Raw genomic sequence first — 24,002 nt, forward strand, 5'->3', positions numbered from 1 at the left:
ACAAGACACCAGAAAAAAAACATAAAAACAAAGGGGTATATAGGTGCACCCAAAGCCTTAGGGAGATAAATGATCTAAGGTTGTCAAATAAAACTGAATACACCAGATTAAAAGCATTAAAACACATACATGTAAAAAGTACATGTACATTGCTGCCTGGCTCTAAAACGTGGAGAGCCGGCAGAATTATCTGTGAACATTGCGTTGTTAAGAGTTCTTTTTTTGTTTTTTGTTTTTTTGTTTTCTCCACTTGAAGATCTGTGATGTATGACAGTAACTGTTGAGTCGGGGCTGTCATACCTAGTGTTTAGATCAGTCCACTGGAAAGCGATGAAGTGCCTCATCTCCTGCGTGATGTTACCACCTGTGGACAAATTAGGTTCAGCATATTTACTTGTCGTTTCTTGACAACACAAACAAACACACATCTTTGTACTAAAAAAACATTTGTTTTTTGGTCAGTGGTTGCGACCGTTGGCTGTGCGCTGACTTTGTGTGTCACCGCTCGCCTCCGGTGTGAAGGGCAGAGTTTGTGGAGCAGCTCTAGCCTGAGTGGCACGGTAACATCTGTCAGCTCACCAGCAGTGCGCACATGCGCCGTCTGGTGTGTGTGTGTGTGTGGTCGTGTGTGCGTCTGACGGCCAGAGTGGGCACCTACTGTTGTTGCCGCAGAGCTGCAGGGGCCGTTCTGCCATTTTTGGAACCAGTACGAATGAGTGACTTTCACACTCATGACACTGTGGGACTTGAAGGTGTGTTTCTCCTAATGTGCGTGCGGGTAGCGACTGTGGCCGTTGACTTTACAGCTCAGTGTGTAGAAATGCCAAAGGAATGCTTGGTAAAATTCAGAGACGACAGCTGCACAAAATCAGTGACTGGAAATCTGTGTGTGGTTCATTGCAGGGCTCCTTGAAATTCTGGCCATTACAGATGTGACGCAGATAGTGCAGTTGTAATGTGGACTTTACTGATTTAAAATCTTTACTTGGACTGAGATGAATTAGCTGAACTGACTTTGATTTTTGTCTTCAGCTGTCGGACGAGCAACAGGAAGAGCCTGATCGTGACGTCCAGCACCTCCCCCACCCTGCCACGGCCACACTCACCTCTGCACGGACACACAGGTAACACACACACACATACTGTATTAAATGAACGAACTAATGGTTGTGGCAGCACCAGACTAAACCCAAATTCATCGTCTGGAGACCACGAATACTCAGCAGTTTTTATAGCAACCTGGCCGGTTGATGTAATACCACCTCGATTTGCAGCGACGTTCATTTGTTCCTCATTGGCTGGAAAGTGTGTGTAGTAACAGCAGGTGAGGTGTGTTTTACTGTCACGCACCAACAAAGCTCAATTAACACATCAGAGTGCACACTGAGCAGAGCACAGCGAGATGTTCGACTGCATGGATTAATGCACACACGGACATATACCGTAGGCTGCTGCTCAGGGACACCAGGTTTTAAAAATAAATACTTAAATTGATGGATATATTTGTATGTTTTGCTAGTAGTATATCAGTATACCATGGTAAAGCGGTCTCAGGCTTTTGGACCCCGCTGTGTACTCTTTTTAATTGAGTTGATGGATACGGGCGTATGGGTACAAGACAGATCATTTAAATTCAGCTCATGACAAATTGACCATCTTGGTGCCTTTGGCCACTAGATTTACTGACTTTTCTGACCCCTTTGGCAACTTTTTTTCACAAAAGCTCCGAGCGACTTTCTGGACAAACCTCAGCCACTTTTCCGTAGGAGAGAGTCGCCTGTGTTGCCCAACGAGCGACACACCTCTCTATGCATCTCATTCAAATGACCAAACGGCAGCTGACACAGACGTGAATGAGCTTCTAACTTTCTCTCTGTGTGACCATTTTACAGCTGAAATCACAGCACAACCGTTGTCTTTAACTCATGTGTGTGACGATTCTGTCAGACGCCGTCACGGTAATAAAAATCAGGATTTCAGCAGAGCAGCAGCTTGGAAACGGCTTGGAAGTGACTGCTGGTTAACACGTCGTCTTAATAGGCCACGTTTCAGTCACTATTTCATACTTGTTCCGTCGTCTGACAACAGGAAAACAAAAACAACAGCTTTACTGGGAATCCAGCTGGATTAAATGACTGTATATGTGAGCAGACCAAACAGGTGGAAACTGGCTGAAGCTGGCAGAATGCAAATATGACAAGATGATGTCATGAATATGCTAATTAGCTTATTACATCATCTAGCGGGTCCACAACCGTTTCCAACTACATCCTCAATTTCACACATTGACCATATACGGTCCAGCCATACACTAGGTTTTGACCTGGTCTTGTCAGTTTTACAGGTTATTCAAAAAAAACAATCAACAGACATAAAAAAAAGCTGATTTCAGCCTTTGTAAAATAACAACTGACTCATAAAATGTTGCTGAGAAAAAGCAGCCATGGGTCCTCACACACACACACACACAAATAATAAAAAAAGTGTGTCTGCACATACATACGTGTGTGCGCGTGTGTGCGTTTAGTGGCAGATGAAATGTGCGCTGACAGGATCTCTGTTGAACAGGCTCGACATCATGTAAGACAAACACATCAAACCCGCAGATCTACCACCAGCAACCCACTCGCCCCCCTCCACCCTGCAAATGTAAAGAGGGAGAGAGACGGAAAAGAGATGAATAACTGATATTGATTGATGGTGACTGAGGGGGAGCGAGCGAGCGAGTCGAAATATAGATGCGACGGATGGAGCGAAAATGGATTGGACAGTGACTGAATACGGGGAGAGGAAGACGGCAGGATGGATATGAAAGACGGAAAGATGGTCGGATATCAACAATTATATCTGTGTGGAGAGAGAGAGAGAGATCCTCATTAGACCCCGTGTGTTTGTGCTCAGCTGACAGACAGTCACACGCGTCTCATTTCCTGCTCAGGAAATAATAGAAGTCACCAACCTGTCAGTCACAACACGCGTGCAGACACACACACACACACACACTTTGTTTTAATAATGGCTTTTTATCCAGTTCTGACCACTTAAAAAAACACTAATGCATTTGCAGAACACGCTAATATTTAAGCCTTTCAGTCCAACCAAAACGATGCCATTCCGCCCGCTGTGTAAGGGAGGCTTTGGGCTTGTGTGTAAACCAACTGGTGTATCGCTCTGTCACTAGAAATATCAATACTCCAGCTCTTTGATAGTAAAATGGGCTTTCGTGCTCGGTTGTAACCTCTCCCATGTGTTCTAGAAATCCAAGCAACATGCCTGGTTCTGTCCCACTCTCCTGAACTGGGCCTGAGGCTGTAAAGAGCTGGTGCTGCTCTTGTACATATTTTCCTATGGTATTTATTGGTTATGACGTTTTTGTAAAACACATCATTCCAGGCGTTGACCCTTGACCCCAACTAATTCTTAAGCTGACTCCCTATTTACTTTATAGTAAATATAGAGAATGTGCAATAACTCGATGTTTGAAGCTAATGAGAGACTTTGAGAGGCAGATGAATGTTAGTAGTAGAAAAACACTCAAACGTTAAAACACGTTTGCGAACTTAGACCAAGAATTAGTGATCACGCATCATCTCATTCACACATGAGGTTTGATTTCAGCATAAATATATGAACTTCAGCGAGACTGGTGGCTGTTGGCCTGACTACGTGATCCATTACAAAACATCAGGAAGTTAAGGAACATACTTTATCATTCTCCTTATTTTTTGACATTTTGTGGGTTAATTATCAATAATCAACAATCATTAATGACACCAGTCATTCGTCGCAGCCTTGGAGATGGAAAAAGAATGAGTACACGAGAGTCTGAGAAAACCGACGCCAGGACAGAGGGAACGTCTGTGGTGTTCTGGTTGCCTTTTCGCGGTCATCATGTGGTCCAGAATCCTTAATACTCCTTCATACGTTTCCATTCATCTCTTCCTCATCTCCATCTTCATCCACCAGACTGCTGTGGCTGCTGTGTTGCCATGGTAACGCTGCCACCAGTCTTGCAGTCGGTCTCCCAGTCCTGCCTTTTCTGTTTCCCAGACCCTGTCGAGCAAACAAATACTGCTAATTAAATATCGCTAATTAATGTTGCGGTTTCATTTCTCTCTCCGCTTCAGAACCACCCGCTCAGTAAAAAATGGTTTATAGGCTTCTTCCGTTTAAGCTTAAATGTTGGAATAAAAGCCTAAAAGGTCTTACGCTGAGTTTACCCCCACAGAAACCTACACTTTAACAGAGACCTTTATCTCTTAAGCCGAGACTGTGACATCTCACTGTTGGCTGGTACTTTTCTGATTAATAAGCACCAGTGGGGGCCATTAAACCTTTCCCATCATTCCTTGAGACCATCCTTACACGTAGATGATTGCTTTTTTTTCCCCCTTCTCTTTCTCTGTCTCTCGCTCTGGGCCTAATCATGAATTTCATCATGGTTTCAATCTTCCAGCCATTTACTTCTAATCAAATGGAGATTCCTTAAAGTCTAATATCCTGAGGAGCTGATGAGGACCAGTCCTCTCCAAAAAGGACTTTTATTAAATGTTGAAAGTTTGCATAAATTCCTCATTTCCCCTCTCAATGGCTCTCCCGCCGTCTCCTTTTTCTCCCACTCATTCTTGTCCCCTCCACAACGTCGTAAGATATACTTTCATTTTCCTCCCTCTTCTCCTCCTTGTCAGTATCTACATATTCTCTTCCTCTTCCTCTTCCTCTCCACCCGCCCTGAACCTTCCCCTCACCTCCCGGCTGACAGCGGGCTGTTATTTGGTAAAGGTCACCCGATGATTGGCAGCTCTTGAATTCTGTCAAACAGTCCACCGCTCAGCTTTGTAATTGTAATGAAGGACAGTAAGACAGAATCAAGCTTTTCTCTCTTTCGGTTTCTTGTCACGCACTCCCGAGGAAACTGAGGTTTTTTTTCTTTCTTTCCGTCCCCTCCCCAATTATAGCTGTACTTCGCTATCCCAACCGCACTCTCCCTGGAGAGGCGGCGAGTGAGCGAGACTGAGGAGGCGCAAAGCAGATATTTCATTTGCATGTATCTCATATGCCGGTATATTTCTAGCTAAAGTAGGTCAGTGTCACTGCAGTTTGCTGCACAAAACCTTCTAAAAATGTGACAGCGCAGCAGCTTCTGTGGCTGTTGTGATGAGAACGCCCACTAGGTAGACTCAGCTGTAATTTACATTTCACTCGGATTCATTATTCAGTCTGTAAAAACAATCCACAGTGGGTTTTTTTCTTGACAAGAAGTGGAAATTATTCTTAAGATGTAATTTAGGAATGAGTGGAATTATTTTTTTTTTCTGTCGACATGCTGAGAGTCACTCTGGACCCCTGCGGACATCCCATGACCGTGGCGTGTGGTAGAAATGAGACATAACTGGCGTCTCTGGCATCGGTTCAGTGTTGGGATGAGCGACCTCTGCGACTTTGGCGTGTGGCGTGCCGGTTCTGTGTGACAGCTGTGACGCCACATGGGTCAGAGAGGCCAAAAGAATTGGCGTGTTCCTACGGTTGTTGAACTCTGTTCCCTCCCTCTCTGACCCTGCTCCACCTTGTGTCCCTCACTGCTATTTCACATAAATCTCAATCCAGACTACAAGTCTTTCAGAATCTCATAAATGCTGCACTGCCCACGCTAAGACTTTTTGACCGGGACTGTTGTCATGTAGATGTGCAGGTGCACAAAGGACACAGCTGATCTGAGACGAGGTGTGATGATTACAACATTATTACAGTCGGAGGCTTGTCCGATATTTAGCTGTAACCTCTGCTGTCTTTCACCGCGTTCAGCCCTCTCTGTCCTGCTGTTGCTACAGACATGGCTGAGCTGAGCCTGAGTCTCCCCTCTTCCGCAGAGCCGTGACGTTTAGCCCGCAAACATCTAGGGCTTATGGGAAACGGTGTTCGTCGAGTGCCACCAAAAAACAACAACAACAACAAATCAAAGCTACCGTAGCCACACAACAAACTGTTTCAGGGCTGGATTTATAGTCATTAGCGTAGCTGCTAATGTCAGCGGGATTTTGAACGAGGTTTTTCTTACTTCTGGAACAGAACTCAGAAGTTCTGGTTTCACTTCGGCTTTCAACAGTCCAACATGCAGATATACATTTTTTTGGTTTACATTGCCACACAACGGTAATTTTTTTTTCATAAGGATCCCTTGAGTTTATTATTTTAACAAACAGTGGTCAAGACTGAGACAGAGTTGAATGATAAACTTGTCTGTGCTCTCCCGTGGTCAAACTACGCAGTAGGTAAACATATCTTTGTCATTTCTTTGCAGTATCTTGTCACTTGTGATCCCACGCGTAGACCAATACCATATAGATTCAGTAAGAGAATCTGTGACCTCCCGAACCTTCAGTCTTCTTTTTCACCTCCCAGTGGATACTCCTCATCTCCCATCTCTGGCTCCGACAACAAGCGCATCTGATTTTTGGCTACAATAAAATCAAACTTGTTGTAGCATCTGGAACAAGACGCATCGTGGCCAGGTTGTGCGGTCTGCTCTTAAAACCGACTGCAACTAAAGATTACTTTCATCTTGATTCATCTTTCTAACAGTTAATCAGTAGAAATCTATAAAATGTGGGGAAAAAATGAGAAATGACCATCAAAAGTTCCTAAAGCCCAGGCAGCAAATCCTCACATAGGAGAAGCCAGAACCAGAGGATGTTTGGGGTTTTTGCCCAAGACATTAGTTACATTATTTTATGTCCCAGTAGACATAAAACAGATAACATTAAGGTAAGAGCGAAGACACATTATCATACAAATATATCTGAGAAGCCCTGACTGTCCTGTATACGCACACTAACACACCACTTTACACATCGCTGCTCTGTGTGATTTTTCTTTACAGAGAGAGATGGATTCTTCTGTCTGTGAGCCAGCCTTAAATTGACTAATGGTCCACACACATTTGTAGCCATGAAGCGTGACAGTGCAGTGAGGGAGCCTGGTTACAGCCCCAGTGAGACATCTGTGTCCTGCACACGTGGCTTCAGCAGCGTCCACGCCGGGGCACGGGATCGTGTACCAGACATTTCACACAAGTGCAGTGGACACTAACAAGCGTCCCTTTGACTAATGACACACGTGTTCTCTCCAGTATTTGCATGCGTGTTCTGCTGTCACAGCCGCAGACCGAGACAGAGATTCCCATCTGACCGAAAGCAAATTCTGGTATTAATATTTGAGTTTCTTCTCTGTCCAGACGTGCTGCTGAGGAAAATGCATAATTGATGTGGAAATGTCCAACTACTTAATCTTTCCTCCTGTTTCTGAGGCCGCCAGCCATTCCTCTCACATCCATCTGTTTGTGTCTCTCCGTGTGTGTGTGGTACATTTTCAACCCCTCACCCTTCCCTCCTTTGAATCCTCAGTTACACACCAACACTCAGAGCGCTGTGTTTCCCTTTCGATAGGCTGGCCTTGAATATCCGCATCCATTACGCTGTGTGTAAATATAGATGTGTGAGTACGAATATTAAATTATCTGGGGTTTATTCATCTATTTTCTGAGTGTCAGTTCCACAGTAGATCATTCAGTCTGTGCTGCGGATCTTTAACGGTATATTGCGTGGAAATGTTAAAAAAATCAGACCGTATCTCTATTTCATTTTCATTTAATTATTTAGCATGACGTTGTCTTCGTGTTGGCCTATTTTTGTTTGGGAGAGCCTTTTTTTCTTCCCTTTCTCTCTTGAGAGACTAATCTGTCCTTTCGATGTCATTTTCGATTTTTGACTGAAACGACAACTGGTACTGGCAGATGTTATCAGCTGCAGTGAGCTAGCTGCTCACTGTTAACTGTGAGTTAGTCAGTGGCATCATGCTTACTCATCTTTAACTTCAAATAATCACACTACGAAGACTGTAAATATTAAAACAGTAAACAAATCAATTATGAGATGGAATAAAATAGGATGTAACACAAATTCAAATTTAAAAGCCTTTTTAAAATGAATTTTCCCATTCCATTTTATTTTCTTTAGTCATCACTGAAAGACTGAATAAGGACATAAGATTATTGTCAAATGTAAAGGTTTTTATTTTAAGTGTATGAAAATGTAATTCTAATTTCTAATCTTTTTAATGTATTAATTCTTTGATTTCAGTAGAAACTTGAGATACTTTAACTTTATCACAATACTGGTGGAAATGCAGTTTGCATGCAGGCATTAACACACTGAAATAAAAAAAAACTGGACACTAATGCACTCGTATTAAACAACATATCAAATTTCTGCAATACTGTATAACAGCAACAGTATTAACAGGCCGTCGTCTATCCTTTCGTTTATCTCTGCATCTTTACAGTTGTGTAGCAGTGGGTGTAAACACAGTTTCACATCCTTTATCTGAACCCACTCAGATAAAGGAGAAAATTAGTCGGCCTCTTTATTTCCCCACCTTCCTCAGCTCCCATTCACTTAATGAGACACTCCATCAAACTCGCAGTGTCTGCGTCCATCCCTCTCTGTCCTTTATTACGGCCTCCGCCTCTCATTTTTGTCTCTTGCAATTGAATTAATCTTCATCACTTGAGATTATCCTCTTCCTCCATTCACATTCTTCTTCTCTCCTTCTGCTCTTGTCGCGTTAAAGGGCCAGAGGATGGTAAATGGAGGGAGGATAACGGGACAAGCAGGACACTTCAGACATGCACTGCCCTCATATCTCTGCATGGAATTATTTTCTCCTTTTTCTTTCAGTTTTTCAGTCTTTCAGTTCAGCTTTTAAAGAGCTCTGTCAGACACCCAACATCGTCTCTTTAGAAAATAAAAACGGGGACCTCTACTTCCGCAACCCTGGACGTCCAAAGTAACTACTCTTACCTCACTAGGCTGTTAGCCTTTATCTGCCAACAAGCATACGAGTACGGGTTTATAAACGTCTTTTCCTTTGACGGAGATTTCTGTCATTGAGCAGCTCCACTGGACTAAAGGTCTTTGTAGACTCTGTGTTATTTTGAAGAGGACAGAAGTGAATAAAATATGTACGACTTCCTGGTCAGAGCGTTATGTTTACTCATCCGCTGTTGTTCCTCATATAGCTTTCTCTGTGTTGAGCTTGTTCCTGAGCTTCCTCCTCTAACAGGAAGTCACTGTGCTATATGCCAGTACGTTAGGAGTAGTCATGTACAGTATCAGACCATATCTGAATACATCACGTTATCAGTTGTGGAGGTAGGTAAATGGACACAGAGGATGCATATTCAACAGGGTTTTCTGTTTAGCCTGCCGACCTATTTTCCTTCCTCCTCTTCCTTTTGTTTACTTCCCTCTTTTTCTGTCTCTCAGGTACCAGCCCACTGGACAGCCCCCGCAACTTCTCCCCCAACACAGCTGCACACTTCTCCTTTGTTCCTGCGCGCAGGTGAGGCACATATATACGCACACGCACACGCACATACACACAGGTATGTTTTCGGGGTGCACACAGAAAACAAAGTCAGTGAATCTAGTAGGTAGAGTAGGATAATAAATAAATTAATAAATTAAAAAACCAACCTGGGTGAAATCTGGATTTTAAAAATAGCATCTTTTACACATACATTCTTCAGTTTCATTGTTTGATGGTGTGTTTTTAATCACGTTCAGACACTCTGACTGATCTGCAGCACAATCAGCAGCTTTTAGGCATTTTCTCATGATCAGGGCACAAAGCCTAGCTACGGCCCTGTTTTTATTCCTGAAACTTGAGTATTGTTTTGCTATTTGTGTTGGAGCTCAGATATCATTTTGGCACCGTTAATGAAAAATTCCAAATGGTACGCGGCCCTTTGTTTGTTGACAAAGCGGACAGCTCGAACAACTCAGTCCGTCCAGAGTTTTTCTTTCAAAACTGGCAGGTTCTTCACTGTTTAAAATGCACGACAGTACAGTTAATGGTAATTTCTGGGAAATAAAATCAGTGTAGATCAGTTTAATCTGACAAGAAGTGCAGAAAAATTGTGCTTTTAATATCGACATCTTTGAAATGCTGTGAAATGGTCCGGTTGGCTCTGCGTCTTGAGAGCCGAGCTGCAGCTGGCGAGCTGATGAGGAGGCAGATGATCGCTCTGAGGCTGTCACTCAAACCAGGATTAATAAACCTCTTATCTGTCTGGGCTCTCGGCACAGATAATAATTACTGAGAGGGAGTGAAAAAGAGTCTGTGTGCAGCGTGTGTGTTTCCTGTGCTTCTCGTGTGTGTGTGTGTGTGAGCATTTATGCATGTGCCTGTGACAGGTGGATGCATGTATAAGGCACTTGTGTGATTTTAAAATCCAATGTCAAGATAAAATGTCTCCATGTAAGCTCATACAAAAGTTTGATGATATGGAAAAGAAATTCTGAGCAAGCCTGCCTCTTAAATCTTCGTTAAGATGATTATGTTTCCACGGTAACGCACCTCCGCCGACTTACTGAACCCTCGGGCTATTTCCATGACAACATGGTCAAACATCGTATGGTAGCCGCGCAGCAGCGCAGCAGCCAAAAAGAGCATTAATGCCGAAATGAATTGGAAATCCCTCGCTGTCCGGCTGCTGACCTCAGTGCTGCAGCTGCACAGCAGACACCGGTACAGCAGTGACACCGTGTGGTGGAGTTTGATACGACAGATCAGAGGCTGCAGCATCTGTGGCTGCTTGGACGGCGTCTTTGGGTTTTCCTTCTCACCCAAGGGTTTTTTTGTTTGTTTGTTTCTTACAGCTTTACAGAGAAATGTATATAAAAATGCTCACACGGAATGAGAAAAAATATGAAGCATTTGGCAACAGAGAATCCTACAGTTGATGGAAATTACTGTGAAGTCGTAGTGATGACAGTCAAACAACAAGACTGTTTTTGTCGTTTATGAAAATGTAGTCTGTAATGTTTTATCAGCAGTTGTTATCATTCACCAAACACAGCCAGTATAGATCCTCTCCCCTTTTGCTTTTTGTTTTTTCTTTTTTCTTTCTGTATACTAAGTTAGTCGTTTGTTTTTTTTAATAGAACATAATTGTGTCTACAAACTGCTGGAATGGACTCAAAAATGAATTGCAATAAAATGTTATATAACCAGGATATAAAAATTATTATCTTTTAAATCTTTTGCAAACTAGATAATAATCTCTGCACATAATTTAATATCTTGTGCGCACAAGATTTTAAAAAAAATGGCATCTTTCTGGACTTTGTGAGGGCTTTGTGTAATTTTCAAAAAGAGCAGAAGAAGAGTGTGTGTGTGTGTGTGTGTGTGTGTGTGTGTGTGTGTGTGTGTGTGTGTGTGTGTGTGTGTGGGTGTGTGACTGACAGCTGCTAACGGCTATAAAAAGAAAAACCAATGTCTTGTCTCCCTCACAGTCACGGACACAGGGCTGACAGGTAACCTCTGAGTTTTTGACCTTAGACCTTTTTCCTCCCTCCTCCTGCCACCTCCTAACTGCCCTCCGTCCTGCATGGCTAAGCGCACACACTCTGAATGACATCAACAAGTACCCTGCGGGGTCTCTTTTTCGACAGCAGGACGCTGTACACGAATCAGGTTTAAAAGAGGAACGTCTCCTACTGCTCTGACACCCACTGAACAGGGGACAGCCTTCCCAAAAACTCTGTGGTCACTGGAGTCATGAGAATCCCTGGGACCCAAACGTGGGCAGATGGTTCACAAATAGTTGAGAAAATCCTTGGTTCAGATGTAGTTGTTCCTTGGCGGATGATGTTACATATATTTCTTACTGTCATCAAATCCCCTGCTCAGACTCAAACCAAAAATTGATTTATTCTCCTAACATTAATCGTGTGTATCCAAAGCCTGACATATCTTATTCCTCTGAGCCACAGAGCTCCATTGTTGTCCAGAAACAAACACACCAGTGATTCACACTGTTGCACTGGGTGACATGTTCCTTCATCACCATGAACACACACACTGTAGTTTATTCTCAGTCAATCTCACACACACACACACGCACGCACACACACACACCGTGCTGATGCCCCAAATACTACTAGAGCACCAAACGTGGATTAATCTGCCGCTGAACTAGTCCCCAACAAATGCACTGTTCCCTCCTGTTTGTAGAGTGATCAGCTGTTACCTAGGCTAATATTACCGAGCCTTTTAATTTTGTTTTTAAAAAAGAACTGTATAAAACTGTATTAAATAGAACTATTGTAGATACAAAGCAGACAGGTCAGAATGGCTGTCGGGATTCATTCATGCTTCATTTTGTCTGCAGAGTCTCAGTGGATTCTCCTCATGGCTTTGCCTGCACTTTTGACTCCATGTTATCCTTGTGTTTGCATTTTCCCTCCTTCAGCTGAATGATTGTTTCTGCTGTATGTGATGCTGCTGCATCTGTTAGATGTGGCTGCTATGGAATATGTATATGTATTATTTTATTGTAAATTTTTAAGTAAATGCAAAGTTTTGTTGTCTTCATCTCTTTTTAATTCATTTTTGTCTCTTTTTCAGGACGGATGGTAGACGCTGGTCTCTGGCCTCGTTGCCTTCCTCTGGCTATGGCACCAACACTCCCAGCTCCACCGTCTCGGTAAATATCTTTATTATACCCTATGTTTCTGCTCCCTCAGCCACAACAGAAATGGCAGAAATCCTCGTTCTTCCACCTTTCTCTCGTTGCTTCTCCCCCTTTTCCCCTCAAGTGTATTTCTGCTCTGTGTTCTGTTTCTTCCCTTCATTCCTTGGTACGTATCAACATTCCCTTCTGGTCTAATCATCCTCCTTCTCCTTTTTCCTTCTGCCTTTCCTTCATCTCCTTTCTTAAGACCCCAGTGCGCAGTTTCTCTGTAGCCGCTACCTATAGAATAAGGCTCGGCCTGCTTCAAAGGCAGTGAGCTGAGTAAGATGGCTGTGCAAGCTCTTAACTCGGACATCCAGACCGCTAACATGCCTGCTAGCTTACTGAACTAACAGAGGACCAGGCGTCTTTCAATTCATCCTATTAGGACAAATAAATTAGCAGTAAAATGACATAAAGTTGGTTGAAAAGAGGAGTCACAGGATTCAGATTCAGTAAAATTTGATAAAAACCCATCCACTTAATCACAAGCGTCGTATCATGTCACTACTGCACCTCATACTTTTTCTGGTGAAGCGTTCCAAACTAATGGTAGCGCTGAATGGATGTGACAGGTGAAAGTTCAGGGTACCGGGAGAAAGACTAGTTTCGAGCACACTGTGGCCTCTAGCTCCAGCCTAACCCATAATAGCTCCTAGTGTTGGATTAAACCTGCCTTCCATGTCTTCTCCTCCTTTAACTAGTAAGCCGTTACCGTTAAGACAAACCTGGCCCAGGGTAGTCCTAATCCTAGCCAAGCTCCGGCCTAACCCCGCAGTAGCTCCAGTGCTGGTTGTAATCTGTGCTCCCTCTGTGCTCCTCCTCTCACAGTCCTCCTGTTCATCTCAGGAGAAGCTGCACCAGCTGCCCTTCCAGCCCACACCGGACGAGCTGCACTTCCTCACCAAACACTTCAGCTCAGAGAGCATCACGGACGAGGAGGGACGCCGCTCGCCGGCCATGAGACCGCGATCCCGCAGCCTCAGGTAGGAGCTCTGACCCTGTTCCAGTGATAATCTGATTTTACCAACACCCACAAGAACACCTGTGAAACACTGTCTGGGTTCTTGAAGCAAGCAGCATCCGGTACAGCTGTTTGTTGAAGCCAAGGTGGAAGTACAACCTGACACTTACTCTAACGGCAATTTCTCCCTGGAAACTTGGGGTGAGGGTTCAGTCTTTAACCTGTGTCACGGCACCAGACTTTCCCCATGTTATTTTATACCATATATAATATGTGTCTTAAAAGGTTGTTGTTTGGCCGGGGCGAGATGCTGAAGACTGAACGTGGTCAGTTGTGACGATATAATTCAAAAGAACACTTGTTAGTCTATTCGGGATCTGATGTGTGCTGTTAGGACTCTGGACTCTTGTTCAAAATGCTGCCGCTTGACTTTTCACCGAAAAGGGAGACCTGTGCTGGTTGCCCCTCTTCACTCGTTTCCTGTGAAGTATAGAACTGATTTTAGAATTAATTTTTTTGTTTTCAAGTCGTTCAGAGAGAGGGAGTGGGATCGCACCTTTGTTGTCTTGGCCCCTAGAGTGTGGTCCAGCTTTCAGCTTAAATATTAGAAATGCCGCAACAACTGATAGTTTTCAAGGGTGAATATGAAAAAAAAAAAAACTACCTGATGAGACTCAGTGGGGAAAAAAAACCCCATGATGCTCTTGGTTGTGCGTTTGTGTGAATGTTTGTGTCGGCCTTCAGAAATCGGCCTGCTGACATGCCCGTGACCGGTGGGAGCGAGTGTAAAGTCCTCACTGTTTGTATCAGTGACACTCATCTGTCCATCTGTAGATCAGTGTGTCTTTCTGTGTTACATTTACTCTGTCCGTCTCCGGCTCAACCGTCTTCTGTCTTTATCTCTTCATGATTCTCCATCTCTGTTTTTACCTGATGAGAGCCGCATTTAGATTTCACCCTCTTCTCCTTTTCATTTACCGATTTTTTTCAGCCTGTCACTGCCTTTCTGTGGCATCCCATCCATCCATCCATCAAAATCCATCCAAGCGGCAGGTTAAGCAACGTAGTCCAGATGTCCATCCGGCAAGCAATGCATTCAAGTTCCCGCGGGGGGGGCCCCGAGGCGTTCCCAGGCAAGATGAGATATGTAGTCTCTCCAGCATGTTCTGGGTCTACCTCAGGGCCTCCTACCAGTTGGATGTGCCTCAGGTCGAAGGCGCCCGCGAAGCGTCCTGATCAGATTGCCCACATTACTTCTGATAGTGCACCAGTCAACCTGTCAAAATCGCCCTCCATTTTACCGTCACTCATGAACAAGAACCCGAGATACTCAAACGCCCTTACTTGAGGCAGCAACTCGTTCCGAAGCCGGAGGGAGCAATCCACCATTTTCCGACTGTGCCTTGAGAATCCTGTCCATGAAAATCAGAAACAGGATCGGTGACAGCAGAGAGAGTGTGAACACAGCTCTCACTCCGGTTATAGGAGGACCCGATGGTTTGTAGTAACAGCCCCAGTACCCCATACTCCCGCAGCGTCCCAAACAAGACCCCCCGTGGGACACGGTCAAAAGCCTTCTCTAGGTCCAAAAAAACATATGTAGGCAAACTCAAACGACCCCTCCAGTAACATTGCGAGGGTCAAGAGTTGGTCCATTGTTCCATGCCCTAGGTCAGAATCCACATTGCTCCTCCTTCAAATTTCCTCTATTTTTACAGTTTTTTTTTTCCCCTTATCCCACCGCTGGTATCTCACCTCCATCTCTTGTCTCGGCTGTATCTTTATCTCTGTTTCTTTACTTAGAGATATTGAATTCCTTCATCCCCAAGATGAAAGAAGGCGAGACTGATTAGAGTCCCACTGTGTTTGTTAACTGATGTCAGGGTGTGTGTGTGTGTGTGTGTGTGTGTGTGTGTGTGTGTGTGTGTGTGTGTGTGTGTGTGTGTGTGTGTGTGTGTGTAAATGGCTTTCTTTGGTTGTGTGGTCAAATTTTGGTTTGAAACCATCGTTGTGAGGACATTTCAGCCCTTCCTCACAATTTCAAAGGGCTGTTTGAGGGTTCAGGTTAGAATCAGGTTCGGGTTAGGGTGAGGGTGAGGGCTGGGGTTATGCATTTATTCGTGATGGTTAAGGTGCTCCCGGGGCCCACCATTGCAGCAGGATTTCTCCCGGTGGCCAGTCCAACTAATGCATGTCATATTGGTTTGCCAAGAGTGGCTGACGTTAGCAGTGCTAGCACCAGCAGCCTCCTTTCCTTGCAGGTTAAGTCCACATACCTCCGCTGAATGTGGTTACGCATTGTTCCGGTCAAGGGGTTATATGCCAGTTTTTTCAGACAGAGCATAGATGCAACCTTAATTTCATTTTCTTTCCTCCTGGCTTGTTTACCACATCCGGGCACTAGCGTGGGGAAAGGGGGGGCTGTCGTCTCCAGGAGCTGCAGCCCCGGCTAGTGGTGGGTGGCTGCGTCAAAGCCTTAGATTAACCAGTTAACTGGTGATGTACATTGATACAATATTAAAAATGAATTTAACCAACTAGTATTTCTGGTGTCGACTAGCAAGGGGAGCGACTTTTAATCGTTTAGTCAACTAATCACGCACATCCCTAACATGGAGCAGTGCCATTGTCAGGTAATCCCAAATCCCCCCGTGCCCTAATATTACCTCTTTCTCTTAGGAAAATGGAATAGAATTAGAAATCATAGAAAGGTAAATTGTGATTTTTTTTCGTACTGAATTAGTAAAACTGTAGAGAATGAGGTTTTATAAACTGTTCCAGCTTTTATCAGAGTAGACTGTGAGCAAGATATTTTACATGGAGGTGGCTTTGACGTTTTTCAGCTGTAGCCACCAGTCATACCACCTCACGTGCAGGGTGAATCACCCCAAGTGGAAAGCCCGATATTATGTTATTCCACCAGCGGTGAGTGTCGTTAAAAAGCTCTCAATGAGCAGTCTGCAGACTGTCCGCAAGTGCGGATAAATAATCAACAGAAAGCCGCTGCCAAAGTAAAGACTGTGGAGGGAAAAGAGAGATACTACTGAAGAGAATCTGAAGAGGAGGTGCAGGGAGATGTGGTGAATGGGCCAGAGGATATGGAGCAAAGAGAGAAATGAAGTGAGTGCCTGAGAGGAGAGATGATGATGATGATGATGATGATGATTGGACGCAGGAGGAGGAGATGGAAGAAACAAGGAAGAAGTGTGTGTCTGTATGAGAGTGAGTGAACAAATGACATGCAGAGTACAATTATATGCTAATTTTATGACTCTGCCGTGATGGATGACAGTCTTTTTTTGTAATTTAACGGTCTCTTTGTTCATCTCTAATTTTTATTTTTTTTTTATCAGCTCGTTCTTCTACCAGTTTTTGCTCTTGGTAGCCTTTTCTACCCCACTATGCTTTTCGCGTACAGTACAATCAATTCCCAATTTCCTTCTGTCACCCTGTCCCCCGTCCAGTCTCCCATAAATGTGCGAACTATATCCATCCATCATACCTGTGTTACATTTTGTCAAGACACTGATGGACAGTCTTTACAGACACCTCATTGACTAAATGTCTGGAAAAACCACACATATCACATGTGGTTTACCCAATTTTATATGTTAAAGTCTTCAGACTATAACAGATTCAGGGGCCGTTTGCCTTATCAAAATAAATTTGTCACTTCCAGACCTTTAAAATCCTAAATTATTTGTTGCATAATGATTTTAAATTAATGATTGGCGAATAAAAAAACAGCATGTTAATCAGGACTTTGAGGGCCTAGAAACCGTGTGGCATTTCTTTAATGACTGATATTTTACACTTTGTGGTGGCAAGAGTACAGTCTGGATATTTTAAACCTTAAAAATATGAATTTCAAATAGTTTGATAAATCTAGCACTGTATGAAAAAAGATAATGACTACTTGAGGACAGCCACACCCAACCAGTAGTCACTAATGTTAGTTATTCCAATTAGTTCTACTTTGCTGTTTTTTCAATCAGCGTTAAGCTACTGTCAGTGAATCTCAGCATTTCTCAGCACAGACGTTTCAAAGCTTTTCATTCTCTCAAAGAGCATAATCTTTCCATGGCCTGGTACGCTTTTAATATAAAATGTCTCCAGGAAATGTTGCATTTTGATTAACAGTAGCTTAACACTAATCTACAAAAAAACAGAGTAGAAGCGATTTGAATTAATTAGTGACTGAAAACAGCAGCTCTGCTCGCAGGAAAGACACACACCAGCAGAGTGGTCTCACGTGACTCTGATGGAATGAGCGGACATTATGCTGGTTATTGGAGGACAGCAGGTAAACGTAGAGGAAGAATTGAGTGTAGGTCAACAGCCAATCAAAATGGGAGCAGATCAGAAAACTGGGAGATGTCTTACTAAAGTAAAATAAGATATACTGGTATAGAAAACAGGACTAACAGGTATGAATCTAAAACAAGCCTGTTGTAAAAGAAGGTCTGGTTTTCCCACTGGTAGTTTAGAATTTATAGAAGAAAAATTCAGCAAAGTGTCTTCCAGAAAAGTGCCAAGGCTTTGTGGTTTCAGGGGGTTTTCATCAAGATGCTGAGGTTTCTGTGGTGAACACAGACAAGTCACAGCACTTATCATACACAAACACACACACACACACACACACACACACACACACACACACACACACACACACACACACACACACACATACATCTGCACAGCTATCCTTGTAAGGACATTGGATTGACTTCCATTCATTATGGGCAGCCTAACCCTAACCTAACATCAGGTATACGTGTTGCTCCATTAGGACGGGGCTTTGGTCCTTATAAGGACTACTTGTCCCAACAGGGTCGGTGTTTGTACCGGAAAAGGTGCCAAAGAGGTAACAAAATGCTTATACGCACACGCACAGGCACACGCACACACACACGCACGCACACACATATGTATATACACATCCACACACCTCATTCCCGTTCTGTCCAGCTCTGTCACGGTCAATTAGACCTCTCATTTCCCGAGTCGCCGCCTCAGTTGTGAAGCATCAACGTTATTTTTCTCTCGCTCACACACACACACACACACACCCCCCTCCCTCCTCACCTCTCTCTCCCCCTTGCCTCACCATCACCATCTGATTCGCTGTCTGGTCTGATTTACTTCAATTACCCTCTCCACCAATAAGCTCGTTAGCATTTTGAGTGCCTTTTGTCACATGTGACATCACCACTTTGCTGAGAAGAAAGAAAACGGCTTTCTTCCAATGTTTTAATTATCCGATTTTATAAAACACCCTGGGGTTGAAACACATTTTTTCTTATACTCCATTTCATAAATATTTTCTGTCTTTCTCCCAGCGCTAACTTTTGAACTTGCAGCCTCTCACTAAAACAGAAGAGCTCTCCCACAACTTCCTCCGAAGTCTCGTCTCCAAGGTCATTTCTCAAAATAATGACGGAGATGTTTTTCGCAGGGATTGCCGCAAGGCAATTTTTATTTCCCATTACAGTAGAAATATAGCCATGTTCTAATTAGCCTTTGTCTGGCTTCTTTGTGTTATTCATCCCGGGGATTTCACTCCGACCTCTGCTGCAGCTCGCTCTGAACAGGAGCTTTATTTTAATAAAGGCTCGGGCTGCTCATGAGCTGATAAGAAGAATAACACGGGGAGAAGAAGAAGATATTCTGTGGAAATTAAAGAATGTACATAACAGCCTCTGGCAGTGAATCCATCTCTGTCAAGGCTAACCTTTACTTACGGAGCCCACTGGCAGAGCCGGCCGGATTGTGATTGATTTTTCTCTTTTAAGAAACACTGAAATGAAAGGAGACTTATAAAGTTGAGCATGTTAAAGCTTCAGGTGATTGACGTAAATGAGTGATGGCTGAGTGTGTGTGTTGTGTTGTGGTGTGTGTGTCTGTGTGCACAGTTGAGGTGTGCTTTGTTTAAAGGGTCAGTTCACCCAAATTACAAATAAACAATTTTCTCCCTTGCATTTAGATTGCTACTCTGAATTTTTTTTCTTTTTTCTTTTTTTTTTAATTGAAGTACCCTTTTTCTTCAAATATTGATTCCTAATCTTTTGATCTGTGTCAAGTTACTGTCAGGGAAACTCAACACAGGAAGTGCTGAGTGTTGAGCATCGCGACCTAAATTCTGTTTGCCCTCTTAGTGTCGGGTAGAGGAAGGAATCTCAGACACAAGTTGGACGAAGAAAACCAAAACTCTCCAACAACTGCGACCTAGTTTTCTCCAGGATTTTTCTTATCTCTTATTTCACTTGACTTAAATGAGAAAATGCGGTTTTTGTACTTTGGGTGAACTGACCCTTGAAACAAATCGAGACTCATCTGTGCACTGCAACAAAAACCCACAATCCTGACAATCTGTTCATTCTGTTAATGTTACTTAATTTTGTTATAATTAGTTGGATATGAACAAAATGAAAATCACGACAAAGCAGCTTTAAACGAAAGAAAAATGGAGACGGCTGTGTACTGTATTTTGTGTGTGTGTGCGTGCGGTTACCTATCACTGAATGCGTTGGCGTAATGATGAACAGCCTCCATGATGTTTAGCTCATATGTCACATTCAGGCTTCTCTCATTCCTATTAAGCTGGTAATTAGACTTTGAGCTGTCGATGGATGACTTAAGGCATTACCTCATCGCACAGGTTGTGTGTGTGTGTGTGTGTGTGTGTTTGCGTGTGTGCGCGATGACTCATACGAACAAAGACATCTTGAACCCCAAATTCACGTTTACCTTCACCTCAATTTTGTAAAAGCCTCTTCAGGAATTTTGTTTTGTTTAAGTATTTTTTGTGCTATTTATTTCATTTTGTTTACTTTTCATTGTAATTTAGATTCTTAATTTAGCATTTTTTTTTTTTTTAATTCTAATTGTTTGTTTATTTATTTTTGCAAGAATTGTTTTGTCTTTTTAATGAAGGTCAACATTCAAATGCTAGTAATGCTTCTTAAGTCAAGATATAATTTACAGTAATTGAACTGTTGATCAGGTTTACTTCCTTTATTAATGAAGTTTTGGTGCTTGGTTAGGTAGAATTCTGTTAGTAAAGCGTGTACACGTGATTGACACTGTGGGTTACTTGGTTCCCTAAGAGAGAGTCTCACTTGTCCTCAGTACAGTTTCCTTTGTTTCAGTTATTTTCTAAGTACGAGTGTCAGTGCCATGAAAAACACGACAGAATCAGCTAAAATGAGAACAAGTTCTCATTCTTTAAAATTCTGAAACCAAACTAAGATCGGAAGATTTAAAAAAAATGAGAGCAAGATTTTAGAATAAAATGAGAGAATTATTTATTAACGTGGAGACTGATTTCATTTGGACAAAACACTATGATTGCAACTGCAATATTTAGAGGGAAATGTTTACATTCATAAGTGACTGGAATGAATAATACAGCAGGCTAACAAAGCCTGAACTTGAATGGAATACGAGTTCTCTCCCATGACTTGTGTACACACACACAACACACACACACACACACACACAGACTGCCCATCACCTGTCATTGTTGCCTATTCTCCTGAAAGTGAGACATGGAAAAGGTCAAGGATATTGCGGCTGTCCCTGTTTTGTCTCGTTCTAGAGAACGGTTGGGGTTGAGGGGTGGTTCATGATAGAATAAGAAAAGAGATGAGTCCCAGGAAGAGGGAAGCAGAGAGAAAATGGAGTCCACTGAGTGACAGTCAGATATTTATATTCTGTTGGAGCTGGTCTGGACTGAAGGAGACGTCACTGTCAGTCTGTCAGGTCGTGGAAACCCCCCGAGAACTGATGGACACTCGGCCGAGTTGCAAACAGCCTCTGACAGCCCCGCACACATGCAGACACACACGCAATCCATCGGCCCGCCGGTCTCCAGAGGGGTTACCTTTGTGCCTTTCTGTGTGCGCAGCCATGCGAGTCCAGAGGTTGTCATGGTCTGCAGATTACAACGCTGAAGACGCACACATGATGAAGACCCCAAGGTCCGGTTAGAGTGTGTGACCAACGTCCTGCTTTTATTCCATCTGTGCTCTGGTTACCTGACCAATCCTGTCCGTCACATCCAGTCTGGTCAGTTCTGTTTCTGCAGCTCAGGCACAGGCAGCGCTGCCTCCTCTGAGGGAACAAAAAATCAACAACAGACCTACGTTTTGCATCTCCATCTTTTTCTTAACCCCCAAAAATAAAAAGTAAATTGCTCCTATGTTTAGATCTCTAAGCGTCAAGTCTGAAATTAAAGCCAGTATGTGGGTATATATTGACATCAGATGGTCATTTGTTCTGCAAATTACAGAAAACAGTGGTTTAAAAATGACATTGATTTCAAGATTCAGCATCCTGAGCATTTTCTAAACTTTCAATGTGGAGACTTTGGTCCAAGAGTGATTTTCCCCCGACAGATTGAAAGATTTGAGATGTCTGGAGAGGATACAGTGTTTAACAAGCAAAAAGACTTTCCATAGTTTGGGTTCGCAGTACGTTAGCAATAGAGTTCCTCTTTGGCAGAGCCCCTGACTATTTACAGTAGCGTCTACTGTTTCCACTCATCTGGGTTTGTTTGTTTTGTTTCAGCCCCGGGCGCTCGCCCGTCTCCTTTGACCATGAGATCGTGATGATGAACCATGTGTACAAGGAGAGGTTCCCCAAGGTTCGTACCGCACACGCACACTTCCTGTACAGAATAAATACACTGTGGATGTAGCAGATGTGTAGATGGACGAGCAAGGAGAACGCAGAGTAACGGACAACACGATCCAGACAAAAACCGCAGGAAACAACCTTTTTTTTAACATTGATTGTGTGTTTTGAAAGTCTGAGGCTGAAACCCAAATGTAGAAAGCATGTCATGTGTGCAGATCCACTCACAAAGGAAGTTTACTTAGATCTAGACTGTGTTTATTTAGACCAATTTCTTACCTCAGTTGAAATGCGGCTAACGCCTCCTTCAGCTCTCACTGCTGGAGGACTTTTACTGTGAAGCGGGGGCAGGAAGGTTTCAGCCTGTGAACATAAAACGATCTCATTGGCATTTTACCCATGAGCCATAGCTGTTCAGTCACTGTTCAAAAGGTCTCCAATTTCCATTTTGTATCTAGTATTTATACAGTCAATATTTGTTTATATGTTGGTTTGAAAAAGATCTAATATGTTAAATATCATGGTGCTTAATGTTTCATTCTTTAATTTCAATAATATTGTCCTGTTCACATACGCTTTTTGGTTACGTTTGTCTCTCCACGTGTGTGTCTGTGTGTTCCTCTTCTGTGACTCATCCCTCTCCCCCTCCTCTGATTGCCTCCCCTCTCCTCCCCTCAGGCGACGGCTCAAATGGAGGAGCGTCTGGCTGAGCTGCTGTCCTCCTCGGCCCCGGATAAGGTGTGCCCGCTGGCCGACGGGGTCCTGAGCTTCATCCACCATCAGCTTATAGAGCTGTCCAGGGACTGCCTGGAGAAAAGCAGAGACGGCCTCATCACATCCCGCTACTTCTACGAGCTCCAGGAGAACCTGGAGAAGCTGCTGCAAGATGTAAGTTGAACAAGGGTTTATTCACTGCCCTGCACACAGCGAACTTCGCGTCCAGTTCGGTGGTTCTCTTAGAAACCAGAAATCTTTTAAAAGTGTATTAGATTAAGAAAGATAGAAATTCACCTGCAACCTGATTGTACTCTTTAAAAATATATTGCCTCTCATGAAAATGAAGTAAAGGAAAAATATTTAGCTCCTCAGTATGAAATGTTTGAAGAGAGCCCTCTGTAAACTAAAATACATTTGAAAGCCATCTGGGGCATTGATGGATATTCAGCTGTTCATATTAAAAAAGGATGGAATCCAAAAGGAGATACTGGTGTAGATAGATGCCATCCAGAGGAAGCTCCACAGTTATTTTTGTCCAAATCATTTATCAAAACACACAAAATGCTCCTGACCAGTTCAGATAATATCTGCCTCTCTATGAGCCTTTGTCATCCTTTCACATTTTGACTCATCGTAGCAGGTAAAGCAAAGGTTTAATGACTGACATTGAGGCCGGCTCTGCTTCAGCTAAGTGTCCCAGAAAGCCAATGTCAGCAGCCAGTGCCATTTTCCGATATCCTAAATCCCCCCACCTGTTTACTCATTCATTATCCCACATATAATATATACACAGTAGATTGCACTACAGTGAGCAGTAGAGCAACATAGTAGACACTATTGAATCAGCATCAGCTTGGTCTATTCATAATTGATAACTAATTTTCACATCTGTCAAAGGCAGAGCGCTTTTATTGGTTCAATATAAAGCATAAACTTCACCCACTAAATTAGGGCCCAGGACAAGTAAAAAGGTTGGGAACAAATAGAGTGCACCAAGTCGCAGACGGGGGGCGAATTCAGACCGTCTTTATTTTATGGCTCCCACAGTTTCCAGGCAGGCTCCTGTGAGGATTATGCAAATCGCTACTAATTAAGGGGAAAATGGAGACAGTG

General features: G+C 43.2%; 1 protein-coding gene across 1 annotated transcript in view; it reads left to right on the top strand.

Moving 5' to 3' along the window:
* The window catches only part of mast2 (microtubule associated serine/threonine kinase 2), a 178,532-nt gene that overhangs the window by 130,370 nt on the left and 24,160 nt on the right, over window positions 1–24,002 (top strand). The window contains 7 exon segments of the mRNA XM_040129350.1: window positions 1,033–1,124; window positions 9,324–9,399; window positions 11,355–11,375; window positions 12,469–12,547; window positions 13,406–13,560; window positions 22,107–22,182; window positions 22,851–23,060. Coding sequence (XP_039985284.1) covers window positions 1,033–1,124; window positions 9,324–9,399; window positions 11,355–11,375; window positions 12,469–12,547; window positions 13,406–13,560; window positions 22,107–22,182; window positions 22,851–23,060 — 709 coding nt within the window.

This window comes from Xiphias gladius, chromosome 6 (assembly GCF_016859285.1).
Source record: "Xiphias gladius isolate SHS-SW01 ecotype Sanya breed wild chromosome 6, ASM1685928v1, whole genome shotgun sequence".
NCBI classification, from domain to species: Eukaryota; Metazoa; Chordata; class Actinopteri; order Istiophoriformes; family Xiphiidae; genus Xiphias; species Xiphias gladius.